Below are 13,495 nucleotides of genomic sequence, written 5' to 3' on the forward strand. Positions count from 1 at the left end.
GAAGGAAGAAAGAAAGAAAGAAAGAAAGAAAGAAAGAAAGAAAGAAAGAAAGAAAGAAAGAAAGAAAGAAAGAAAGAAAGAAAGAAAGAAAGANAGAAAGAAAGAAAGAAAGAAATTTCTTCTTTGCTGCCAAAGCACAATTTTGCATAATCATTGTTCCTTTGAATTTCTGTTGTAAATTGTTCCCCTTTTTTTCATTCCTCCACCTGTCTTTCTCTGTCTCTGTCTCCCTTTTCCCCTCCCACCCCCATCTCTCATGAGTTTACCTACTCTGCAGGTCAGCACTTGCTTCATAACTTATAGTCTCAAAGAGAGTTACATGTGATTCCTGAGATGTTAAATTACTAGCTTAGGATCCAACAACCAATATGTGTCCTATACTAAAGATTTTAATCCAATCTTCCTTATTCCAAAGCCAACTCTTTATCCATAGCCTTGCTGCCTCTCTCAACCACTTTCAAATATGAAGAAATGAGGAAAATGATAAATGTCAGTGGGCATGTGGCAAAATTGGGACACTAATGCATTGCTGGTGGAGCTGTGAACTGATTGATCCACCATTCTGGAGGGCAGTTTTTAATTATTCCCAAAGGGCTACAAATAGTGAATACCCTTTGATCCAGTAATGCCACTACTAAGTTTGAATCCCAAAGAGATCATGGAAAAATATTCTAAATAAAATAAATAAATACACATTTTTTAAATGATGATTTTGTGGATCTCCAAGGCCCTAAAACAGCAAAGAATGAATTAGATCCAATGCAAGGTAGTTACTGAGTTAAGAAAGTGGACATATACATTTAAGAAAGTCTTTCAACAGTAAAAGTTAAAACAAACCTAATTTTTTGATTAATTCTTAGAAAGGAAAAAGAAGGAAATAAGCATTTATTAAATGGTAAGTGCCTTACAAATATTATTTTAATTGTCTCATTTGTTCTTTATAATAATCCTTGGCGGTTAGGGGCTAATTTTATCCCAAATTTACAGTTAAGGAAACTGAAGTAGGCAAAGGTTAAATATCCTGCCTAGGGTCTCACAACTAGTTAGTGTCTGGGGCCAAATTTGATCTTACATTCTGCACCGTGGCTAGAATAAAAAAGGAAATTTAATTAATCAGAACACTAATTTCCCTGAACATTTCAATTAATGGAGATATTGTGGTATTTCTTTGCTTCATCTATGTACATATTTGAATAGCACAGAATACCTTCCCAATGACTTTGCTATTCCATGTATAAGAAACCTAAAAATTTTTTAATACCATTTCAGTGCAATTGTGGGGCAGAAAAAGTTATTGCTTTGACCACCAGAGGCAATAGTAGTTGAAGTGTTGTTAACACTAAGGGTGGCACAAGGCCCATTCCCTAATAGACTATTATTCACCTCTCTGACTTTTAAAGGCCTCTTTCAAGGCAATCTGGAATGCTTTGCACACTTTCAAAATACAATGAATGTTTCCTTTCTTTCCACTCTACCCAGCTGGTGCTGGATAACAATTCTCTATGTTCCTTTCAAACCATGCCTCCCACTGTGTCATTTGATGAGCTAGAGATAGGCTGAAATTATCCAGCTGTGATGTAAAAAGTAATTGAGAATTGTCCCTGGGCCAGTGCATTTTCCCCTTTGAGACTATCCTGATTGAAGTTATGTTACAAATATGTTAGAGTATAAACATGATTTCCTCTTTCCCTTTGACATTCAAAATGGCTTACATGCTTAAAGAAAGTAAAGCATTGGTGATTTCAGACTGATGACTGCTGAAATGATAAAGGGTGCAGTTTTGCAACCAACGCTGCCCCCCACAAATACCCACCAAACTGAAAGTATTTTGGGAGTACAGAGAGCTGATAAAACTTGTGTAATTTAAGCCCTTGTATATCAAGTTTATAACTTAAAAAACGTTTCTTCACATTTAGGCAACATGATCATTTGGACATGGTTAATATAGTAGGAAATAGTGTTTCAAAAAACTAAGGCTCATACTTGGTATACTTTAGCATTTCTATCAGTTAAATAAGTGAGTGAATAATAACAAGATATTTAATAGATATATGAGTGAATAATAATAAGATCTTTCCTTTATATAGTACTTTAAGGTTTGCGAAGCACTTTACATATGTCATTTTAATTGTACAACTACCCTATGAGTTAGGTGCTATTATTAGTTTCATTTTTTATGTGAAAAAATGGAAAAAAAGAAAGGTTAAGTGATTTGCTCATTGTCATACAACCAGTAGGTATCTGAGGTGAGATTTGAACTCAGTTCTCCCTGACTAACATATACTCTATCTACTGAACCACCTAGTTGCTCATAATCTCTACTCCTCCTCCTCTTTAGTGTAAGTATTTTATAGCTAACCTAGTACATAGTTGGAAAGGGCAGCTATTTTACCTATTTGGAGTGAAGTTATTAATTTTAAGTACGTATATTAAATATATATTATATACATAATGAATCATTCTAGGACAATATTCTTATTTATAGGATGAGAGATTCAGAGCTAAAAGGAGTCTTAGTCATCAACCTCTTCATTTTGCAAATGAGGAAAGTGAAGATTTAAGAGTAGTTAAATGACTTGGCCAAAATCACATGGGTTACTAATGTAAGAATTTGAAATTAGGTTTTTATGCAAATATGAGAATTCTAAGGTAATATTGTGGTCGCCGATTTAAAATATTATAGCTCAAGTCAAAATGACTTTTAGTAGTATTTATTTACAAAAAGGTAAAGAATGAAAGTAGAGAGATCTAAGAAGAGGGTAGAGAAAATGTCTAGCCTATCACACTAAATGCTGCTCCAGTGTCTGGCTCAGCCCTGGCAGGGCTCCTTAAGCCTCAGCCAGAGGACCTGTGGTGTCTGATGCAAGGGTTCCACCTACACAGCCTCCTACAGGAAAGGAAGGCCTCTCCAGAACTAATCTCTCCAGAAGCCAGGAAAAAAGACCAGCTACTCACTCACCCAAGATGAAGTCCAAAGGAGAAGATCCAAGAGCAGTCCTTCAAGAAACAGTCCAAGTGCCAAAGTCAAGGTCCAAGCCAAAGTTGTAAGGGGGGAAAGGGTTTTTTGGTCATATATATTAAAAGGTGGTTGCCAGGGGAAATTTCCCCAATTAAGGAATAATCTCAAGTCAAAATTGACTTTTATGGGAATTTATTTACAACTGAGAAGAGGTAGAAGAAATAAGGAAATAGGAATCTAACACAGTAGGTAAATTGCTGTGATCCCCTAGATGAATCTAATTAACCCTCAGCCGAGAGTCAGAGAGCCAGAGGCCCCAAGGTGAATGAAACAAAGCTTCATTCACAGAGTCTCTATTAAAGGAAAGTTCCTTAAGAGAAGTTCAAGAAGATTCAGTCTTTAAACTCACCATGTGGAATTCCAAAGAAGATACTGAGAGCAGGCTCACCAAGTTCTCAGTGTCCCAGCCAGCACTCCTCCACGAACCAGGAAAGCTAGAAGACTCAGCCAGATGACTTCCTTCTCCAGAACATCTTCTCCAGAAGCCTTCACCAGCCTTCCTTCATAGCTTTTATGGTGGTTTCCTGTCCCTGCCCCTTTTCACAGCAATCACAGCTTCCAAATTGTCTAGCACTGTCCAGGGGATGGTCTTTGTGGGAACTAGTTTGCACCTTCTGGAGGTGTGAATGCTCATCAAAAAGGTTCACACTTTCTGAGGGTGTGAACAAGTTTCTGACTGTTTGAGTTAGAAAAAAGAGTGGAACTCTCCAAGTATCTTGTTGGTTTCTCACCTAGTACTAGGGAGGGTGTGAATTCATTAAGTGGTTTTCAAGCTTCTCCCACCTAGTTCAAGCTTGGGTTGATTCAAAGTTATTGCCAACCAAAGTGTTAACTCCAACTAGGCAAAGAGAATAAAGGATTCCCTTTTAACAAGTGTGAACTCAAAGATAACCAAGAATTCCCTTTTACAAAGGTCAAGTCCAAAGCCACCTCCAAAAGCCAAGTCACCAGGAGAAGCTCCAAGCTGAAAGATTCAAGCCAAAGGTTCCATGGACAGGAAGTTCAGGACTTTTTATTGTCCTTTTTCCACATCACTTCCTGTCCCTTCCTCTCTTCACAGGGGCCAATCACAGCTTCCAAATTGCCTAGCACTGCCCAGTGGGGACAGTGTCTGTGGGATCTACCTCTCATCCTTGGAGGATGTAAACTCTTATCAAAGGATTCACAAGTGTCTGACTGATTGAGTTAAAAGGGTAGAGCTCTCTAAGTAAGTGACTTGTGAATTCTCTTACTTGTTGGCTAATCTAAGTGTGGGCACTTGTGCTCCACCCAGCTTTTCCTGAGCCTATCTTTAGGTAAAGATGGACTGTGGCTGAACTTCTCTAAACTTCATAAGGCCTCCACCATCTCCTCATCCAGTAGGGCCACTTTAAAGGCTTCAGACTCACTTTTCAATAATCCTTTCGAGATTAAATCATCTCTGGATTTCATACCTCTACAATACTCTCTGTAGGTGGGTAGAGGTGGAAGAAAAGGAAGAGGCCTATTTACTGGAGGTGGAAAGCCAAGAGCTCCTTCCAGAATCTGCATTTAAGGAGGCTTTCTTCCTTTCCCAGTTACCTTTCCCTTCTATTTTTAGCTTCCTTTTATATCTTGTCTTTCCTCATTTAGATTGTAAGCTCCTGCAGGACAGGGACTGTCTTTTCCCCTTTGTTTACCCAGTGTTGAGTAAAGTGCCTGGCAAAATAGTGAACACTTACTAAAGGTTTATTGACTGTTCCATATGTCTGGTGAATGTAGGGGCAACAACAAAGAGGATCTTACTAGAGGCTCTGAGTGGCAAGAAATGGATGTCCACCCACTAACACAGTGCATTGCCTCTTACACATAAACACATAATGAGATTCACTTGGTTCAGGGATTTCATCTTTTAAATACAATTGACCCACTGGGAAAGTTAATACTCATTCATATCGTAATGCAAAACATTTTATTATGTAATAATTAGATCAATAACTAGACAAGTTAGATAAGTACAATTCAACTCTAAGTTAAGTGAGGAGAAAAATTTTAAGGTACAGATTGTGGGCCTGAGAGGACTGAAAGTGAGAAGACAGAAGGAAAATATCAGGTCTTTGGGGAAAGGTGGTAATAATTGATATACAGTTCTTTCTTGGTTTAAAAGCTTATATAAATGTCCGCTAATATAGTAATAGCTTACATTATTAATATGTTTGAGACTTATTAGCAAAGCATTGGCAATTTGATGAGTTTAAAGAAATGAGAATATTGTATGGGATAATAGGTACACTGTTCTAGATGGAGCCAATACAAAGCTGAGACTCCCTCATGAAGTGTGAATCTTTAATTACTCAGGCTTTCATTAATTAAGAGATCTGCTCAAGTCATCTCAAAAGACATAAATATGTTCACACCCTCCAAAGTAAACAAAAATCAGTGTCTTCACACCTACTTAATCACTCAGAACTTTTCAACTATCCTGGAATTTAGAGTCCTCTACACATAATCTAAATCTCAGACAATGGTTTCATCCTTTAGCAAGTTTCCAGCTTCAGCTCATGTGCCACCTATTGAAAGGAACCTTTCCTTTTCCTACTCCTTTCCCTGATGCCCAACACCTTATTGTCCAAGATTATTCATATAGATATTAATTTGTCTTGCATATACACATGCATACATGTGTACCTATGTATTATACATATATATATATACACATATATGTTATCTTCCCAATTTGAATGTAATCTCCTTAAGAGTAGAAGCTCTCACTTTTGTCTTCGTGTCCTCCAGGCTTAGCTAAGTGCATGGTACATAGTATGCACTTAATAAACGCTTATTTATTGATTATTTGACTTACTGAGTCTAAGGATTTGTCTACCCAGGGAATTTTCAGAACATATCCCCTTGAAATGGTGAGGATCTACTGCAATTAAATTTATTATCTTGGACATTCTTGCACAAAGAGGGAATGGGCTTAATTAAAGGACTGCAAAAGGTTAAATATAACAGAGTACTTTCTCATAATAAGAGCTGTTAAATTTTGAAATAGGCTGCTAGGAGAGATTGCATAATGTCCTTCCTAAAAGTCTTTTTAAAAAATAGCACAGACATATCTATTAAGATGAATTGGTCTAGCACCTATCCAGAGGTTAGAAGTCCTCTCAAGGTCTCTTCAGACTTATAAATCCTGTGTGCTCATAATAGATTGAAGGTATGAATATTTCATAGACACCATAAGAAATATACCACAAGATTCTGAACCTTATAATCAGGGAAACTATAGCAGACAAAGTATTTTGAAGCCTTCAGTTACTTTGAGGAATAACACCACTTCCTTTCTGTACAGGATTCCCTCATTGTTTTGAGTGTCTTGGCCTGAAAGTACTCAACCTTCATATTGCCCAGGTTTATGGTTTGCCTTCCCATTTGGTGAGAGGGGAAGAAGGGAACAGGTTATTTATTAAGCCCTACTATGTGTAGCCTACTACTAATTTTGCTAAGATTTTTTTACAAATATTATCCCATTTATCAAGTTGTATTTGATGTAACTTATTGTCCCAGACCTATATTTTATGTACTCTCTTAGAATGGATTCCACCAGTCTCTCTATATATTTTTAGCTACTTACTTATTATTTATATTTTGTTTCCCCAATTAGTATGGTGGTTAGCACTTAGTAAATGCTTAAAAAATGCTTGTTGACTGACTGACCAATCACAATTCCCATTCTTACCATCTTCCATCAAAACTTATCCCAATACTAGAGCAAAGAAAATACATAAGTATAATAGCTGAACCTCCAGAATTATATTTTTAAGAGCCTTTATTAATATCTTAACCCAGACAAGAAGGGCAAGTGCTTTGTAACACCTTAAAGAACTTTATACTGATAGTATAATACTTTATAATAGATAGTAATATAGAAATGTCAGGTAGAATACTTGGTACCTTTGAGCAGGAGTCCATTGGTTGTTTTGCCTCATTTCAAACCATATAGCTGTCTATTTGTTTTTATGCATAGGTGAAAAGTACTGCTTTCAATACTATACGTTTCTAATACTCTTAGTATTACCATTTTTTTAATACACTTAAGTTTTGTGGAAACTATAAATGTAGTCGAATCATATTAAGAGTTCAAAAAATCTCCTGATTTAAAATTTTCCGTTTTACTCCCAAGTCATGTAAGGTGAGTCGAGTGTTTGTTCTAACAAGGTGAAACACTGAATAAAGTAAGTGCTGCCTTGCCGCTTAATGAACTGCATTTGATTAGCTAATTAACCTCATAGTTCACTTTGCAAAAACAACAAAAATCCTATTTGGCACTGCAGAGAAAGATACAGTGAGAGAAAAAGAGAGCCTCTGGCTATATGCTATAGAAAGATACCAATTACCAATCTAGGAATTATTTCAAAATCAGTTATGTGTGTAAAATCATCTTCTGGTTGGTACAAAAGTCAAAAAAAATCAATACTAAAATAGAAGGATGGGGTCGGGGTTGGGGAGAAAGGAGGGAATAAGTAGAACTCCCAGAGGGTGTCCCTTCCAAGGTCCTATAGGATCATTACCCTTCCTTCCCCCACCCCCACCCCGCCTCCACTGCAATTGCACATGCGCATTCCACTGTTCCTTGAAAAGTCCCTCCCTCTTCCTAAGGGGGCGGTGCCTCACGTGCCAGCTTCTTCTATCCAGCGCCCGTTGAGTCCGGAGGTGGGAAGAAGAGCAAAACCGTAGTGACGTCACTGGACCAGCGCCTCAGCGCGCCCGGCCTGGGATATCTTCCCCAGTAAACCAGATAAAAAGGGGCAAAAGGAGCGGAGGAGGCTGAGAAAAAGGTGGAGGGATTTGGCCACTACCAGGTCACCTCCCTTCTCTCGACCTCGCAGTCATGCCGCTCCCTGCCGCTCTCCAGACCCGCCTCGCCAAGCGAGGGCTCCTCAAGCTGGTGGAACCTGAGCCAGAGGAAGAAATTATTGCCGAGAACTATGACGATGATCCCGTGGACTACGAGGCCACTCGCCTGGAAGGCCTTCCTCCCAACTGGTACAAAGTCTTCGACCCAGTGTGCGGCCTTCCCTACTACTGGAACGTGGAGACAGACCTCGTGTCCTGGCTCAATCCCCACGACCCCAGCTCGGTCATTACCAAGGCGGCTAAGAAACTCAAGGGCAACTTGGAGCCGGAAGACAAGATGGACTGCGGCCACGAGAAGCCGGACCGAGGCTACGAGAGGCCAGAGCGTGGCTACGAGAAGCTAGACCGCGGCTACGACAAGCCGTCTGACCGAGGAGGAGGCTATGACAAGGCGGACCACAGGTATGAGAAGGCTGAGCGTGGCTATGAGAAGCTGGAGAGAGAGGAAGCCAAAGAGAGACGCTACCATCGCCGGGAGGAGCTGGCTCCCTACCCCAAGAGCAAGAAGGCCAGCCGCAAGGACGAAGAATTGGATCCCATGGACCCCAGCACCTATTCGGATGCCCCCCGGGGCACCTGGTCAACAGGACTCCCCAAGAAGAACGAAGCAAAGACAGGCGCAGACACCACAGCAGCTGGACCCCTGTTCCAGCAGAGACCATACCCTTCCCCAGGAGCCGTTCTTCGGGCCAACGCGGAGGCTTCCAGGGCCAAGCAGCAGGATTGAGCCTGCAGGCCAACCTTAGCTTCCTTGGGATTCACCACCTTTGTGTTCTTAATAAATAAAACATTTGGAGGGAGGGACAGAAGAGGGGTATTGGGAGTGGGGTAGAGAGAAATGTTAAAGAAGAAAAGAAAAAAAAAAAAAAAAAAAAAGGAGAGAAGACTTAACTCTGTGCAATTATAGCAGCACCAGCCTGACCTGTTTAAAGGGATAATACTCCCACCAAAATGGGAGATGAGACAAAATATTGACTATTATTGATTTTTTTTTTAGACAAGTTCAGTGGATGCAAACTATTCCATGCTGGAGGTAACACAATTTTCATAGGTTCAAGGGTGACTTTAAAAATATTACAGAAGGGAATCCTAAATTTTAAAAATGAAAGGAACTATAGACATCACCTGACGGGTTCATAGCAAAGGACTTCTTGGACCAAAACTGGAGAGAAGCAACAAATTCCTTTAACCTAGAAGCAGAAGAGAAAAACCCATCACAGACTCAAACTTTGCCCTTTTTTATTGTTATATCCCTTTTCTGCAATATATACTGGCATAGAAGTACTTGTGAACAAATATATGTGGCCCATATTTTTAATTTTTGAGAAATCTCGAGTAAAACAAAAAACAAATAGTAATTAGTAATCTGGTTCTAAAATTGAACCCAATCTTTGTAAACTCAAAAGTTATGGGTCAGAGTATTTGCTTTATAGTTATTTTAAACCACGATATTTGAATTGGGTTTTTATTTTCCAAAGAACTTTCATATTCAATGTTCCCTCTAGTTGTCAGTGCTCTCTTTTTACACAATCAAATATTATTGTAAACTTACCTTGTTTTCCTTTTGAATCACCCAGTAGAATTTAAGGTTCTCAAGGGCAGAAACTATTTTTTCTGTATATTCTCAGTTTCTAACCTAGTGCCTTAAACTTAGACATAATAAATGTTTGTTGAATGTAATATAGTCTAATTACTTCAATTTACAGATTATTAAACTAGTTACAGTGGGGAGAGACAACAAAAGAAAACAAAAGAACAACTTACACTATTATGACAAGGTATTTGAAAACAAATGAAATTACCCAGTGAAATACTTTCTCATCTTGACAAATGTTTTTGAGCATCATTATATTCAGAGTGTATTGATGAAAATATGAGAAGGCTTAAAAAGAGTTTTCTGTAGTAGTGATAGTTACATCATTGGTTGAAAGAGATAAAGAATCTTGCTGATCTTATTTACAAAAAAAAAGAAAAAATCACTCTCTGTAGTTCAATAGAAAAAATACATTTTTAAGGGTACTACTGCAATGGTTTTGCATCTATGTTAAGATCTTAGTATAGGATTCAATGATAGGTCATGGAAATATGTTTGTTTTGAGCATCATTGCAGAGTATCCACATAAAACAAGGCCTAAACTATGATAGACTCCTTGAAAAATGTACTATGGTGTCATGAAATATTATGCACAAAATCCAAATACGTAAGGGTTATTCCCTATAGACAAAAGGTTTTCCACATAGTCAAGTTTGCAGATGGCATTGAGATTGCAATATGTCTCAGAACCCTGCAAGGCCTCAGTAACTTTATGGTGCCACAAAAGAGATTGTCCTAGACATTGACACAGGAAAAATAAGGATTTTAAAAGAGGGGTTAGGGAAAGAGGAAACAAAAGTTAATAGGATGAGGAGACAAGAGAGAGAGATAAGAGACTTGGGAGAGTGGGTGTAAGTGATGAACTGAGTCCATAGTGAAGAGTAATAATTACTCTCAGGATTAGAGCTGTGAGAGAAAAACAATGGGAGTATGGAACTGGTCTCAAAGTAGAATAGGAATTTTCACCCCAGGAAAGAGAAAATGTCACTAAAGAACATTCAAGTGTAGTAGAAAATATATGGCTTGAAAGAGATGGGAATTTCTTGGGAGGTATGAAGTCATGGATATCATTTGGGAGGTATTTGCATATAAGAGAACCATATTCTCAGAAATTGTATTCCCAGAACTATGATGTACTCCAGAGAAAGAATGACATGATCTTTCCCCTACCAGGGTACAGATAATTCATGCCAGGAGTAGAACTGGGTCTTGTACCTTGGCTTTCATATGACAGAGTTTCATAAATTGGTGTGTCTTGGGCAAGACACAACAGAAATAGGGAGGATGGAATAAGGTGTAAAAACAATAATGGAAATAGTAAAGGGAAGCAAAGTTGGTATGCAAGAAGCTTTACCTTCCTGAGGAACACAATTGAGAATAAGTAAATTAATCATTACTCCAAAAATAAACTTCAAAGTATACAAGAAGGGAAGAATAAGGGCAAAGCAAAGAAAAACCTGGAAAAGTGCACAACAAAAGAATATTACTCCACTGCATCAAAGGGAGAATTAGAAAAGGGAAATAAATGGATAAATAACCAAAAACAAAGATAAATAGAAATTAAGTAAATTCAAAGAGCTTCAGATATAATAAGAACCAGGGAAGAGAATACCTGGGATAATAAACTAACACCAAAATAGTATAAATTAAATGAATCATGGACAGGATACTTAAACTTTAAAAAGGAAAGGAATAAAAAAAAAATTTTAAATGGAGAAAAATACAGACCAACAATCACACCTTTAAATATAAAGGAATTTCAGTCCAATGAAATAAGAGTGGAAGAACAGATAAAAACCCCAGAATCTGCTGTATTTAAGCTATACATCTAAAAAGACTTACAAAAATGAAAACATGTCAAATCAACATTTTTGTGGACTTAGAAAGTGAGAAATTTAAGAGGAAAGTAGAAAATATTTCCTAGCTAAATATCCTACTAAACACCCTATAATTGCTGATCTGAAGAAATTCAGCTCAATTCTGACAAAAGCTCCCTCAGGTCCCAATCTCCAAGTGGAAGTCCAATAACCTCTTTAATTTGGGTCTCACCAGTGTAAGCCTCTTCCTTCAGTTCCAGTCATCCACCCAGAAAGCCTCCAGAGCAGAATCATGCAGAATCCTCCTTACCTAAGAGAGTCAGTCTCCTTGTCAAAAGAGCCAAGGAATGAAATGAATGACTCTTCTCCTTGGTCTTGCCTTTTATAGTCCTTTTTCCATGTCACTTCCTGTCTCTCTCCCACATCACAGGAACCAATCACAGCTTCCAAATTGCCTAGCACTGACCAGGGGGCAGTGTCTGTGGGATCTACCTCCCATCCTCTGAGAGTGTAACTCTTATCAAAAGAATTCACAAGATCCTGACTGATAATTTGGGGATAAGAAGAAAATAAAAGAGAAAAAGAGCAAAACCAATGATTGGTAGGTGCATTGATAAAAAGCCAATTGGGGGCAATCCCCTTTGGCATAAGAGTTTACATTCAAAATAAATATGTTCAATCAACCCCCTTTAGTTCAATTAATTATATCCAAAATTCATTCTGGACCTTCGATGCAATGTGTGGTTTCTGCAGGCTTCTTTATAGCTCTTTCTTCAAATAGTTCACTTTTCTTGATTTGGGGAGTTAGCGAGCTTCCTTTTTTTGAAATTTCTCTCAAAAATTTTTAAATCTTGGATTTTTTTGTGAAAATTATATACTATGTGTCAGACACTGTACTGGCTGGGAAAATAAATAAAGCAATGTTACAATTAAAATTCTCTGAAGACCATATCTTAATTTTATAATTATTATTTATTAAATAGCAAAATGCCCACCAGAGAGAGAAAAGCATAAGTGGCTTGGCCACCTACCTCTTTCAGCTGCCTACCTTATGAGCAGGCTGAATTATTCCAAAGCCAAACCCATCCTCCAGAGTCCCTTCTTCCAGGAAATGAAAGACCCACTTCCTGTCCCTTTATGCTCTTCATGATGTCTCTTTCCAGGGCCTCTTTGACTCAGAAATCAATAAGGATAGGAGACAAGGTCCTTTTCCTTTTTCCCTGATCTCCTTGGGAAATAGAACCATCAGATCCATTTATTTTCAATAAAAAAAATATGAAGAGAGGAGGAAGTAAATTATAGTAGCATCTAATAATATGGAAAGAATTTTCTTTTAAAATCAAAGCATTCTCAGGAAGGGTAAAGATTAGGAAAAGATTTATCAAAGTTGGCAATTGAGAAATTATTGGTGTTAGGTTGAAAATTTTAGGATGATGAATTTTATTTCTTCTAGTTAATCAAGAAGAAGAAACAGAAGAAACACATTTCTGGCTCCATTCCTCAGTAGTAATGAAGTTACTGATGAATTCAATCCTGGCTTTCAGGAAGCTGGCCACTATACAAAAGACAGCTGTATATTTTATAATCTGAGAAGATGAGAAGAATACAGGGTTTACAGTCTTCCTATATTATGGAATATACTTTTTCTAAAAGGTTTGTATTTTAAATTATCCTTCCTCTTGCTGGTTTTCTAAAAAACAAGCACATACTGAAAATGTTAATTTTTGTAATATTTGTACTTCACATAAGAGAGACCTAATCCACAAATTATGTGCATATTTTGTGAATACTGATCAAAACAAAAATTTGGCAGTAAATTGCAGATTGAGTACATATTGAGTTAAATAGATGCAAATCAGATGCAGGTTATTTGGGCTAATTTCTGCTTTCTCATTGCCTTTGGCAACTACAATGAAAAGTATTTGGCAAGTATTTTATGTGGATATGTATGGTAAAACCTGAGTTGAACTAGAATAGATATAACCATTACCTTCTAAAGAAAATTACTGAAGCAAAACGGAGGCCAGAATTTATGAAGGGACTATGAGGGCTGCAACTTATTTGTTGATTGTCACTGAGATAAAACAACAGAGTCTGATATGAATCCAAGGCATATTATATCCAGGATGTTATAGAAAGATGTTATAGAAAGTTATAAAAATTTGATCAATTTGATATTGATCAAATCTGGTG

At 37.7% G+C, this 13,495-nt stretch overlaps 1 protein-coding gene across 3 annotated transcripts; it reads left to right on the forward strand.

The window, feature by feature from the left end:
* Positions 1-7,865: 7,865 nt before the first annotated feature.
* Positions 7,866-8,618, forward strand: LOC123239555 (polyglutamine-binding protein 1). 3 transcript variants are annotated; one of them, XM_044666828.1, is made up of 2 exons: positions 7,866-8,155; positions 8,393-8,618. In XM_044666828.1, exons 1-2 carry the CDS (start codon positions 7,866-7,868, stop codon positions 8,616-8,618), a joined length of 516 nt encoding a protein of 171 aa, XP_044522763.1. The 3 variants fall into 3 exon arrangements, with proteins under 3 accessions (XP_044522763.1, XP_044522764.1, XP_044522762.1); XM_044666829.1 differs by having other exon boundaries at positions 7,866-8,066; positions 8,325-8,618; XM_044666827.1 differs by having other exon boundaries at positions 7,866-8,618.
* The last annotated feature ends 4,877 nt before the right edge of the window (positions 8,619-13,495 follow it).

This window comes from Gracilinanus agilis, chromosome 3 (assembly GCF_016433145.1).
Source record: "Gracilinanus agilis isolate LMUSP501 chromosome 3, AgileGrace, whole genome shotgun sequence".
Classification (NCBI taxonomy): domain Eukaryota; kingdom Metazoa; phylum Chordata; class Mammalia; order Didelphimorphia; family Didelphidae; genus Gracilinanus; species Gracilinanus agilis.

Coding starts and splice junctions, on each gene's coding strand:
- LOC123239555 (XM_044666827.1), top strand. CDS start 7,866: ATGCCGCTCCCTGCCGCTCTCCAGACCCGCCTCGCCAAGCGAGGGCTC.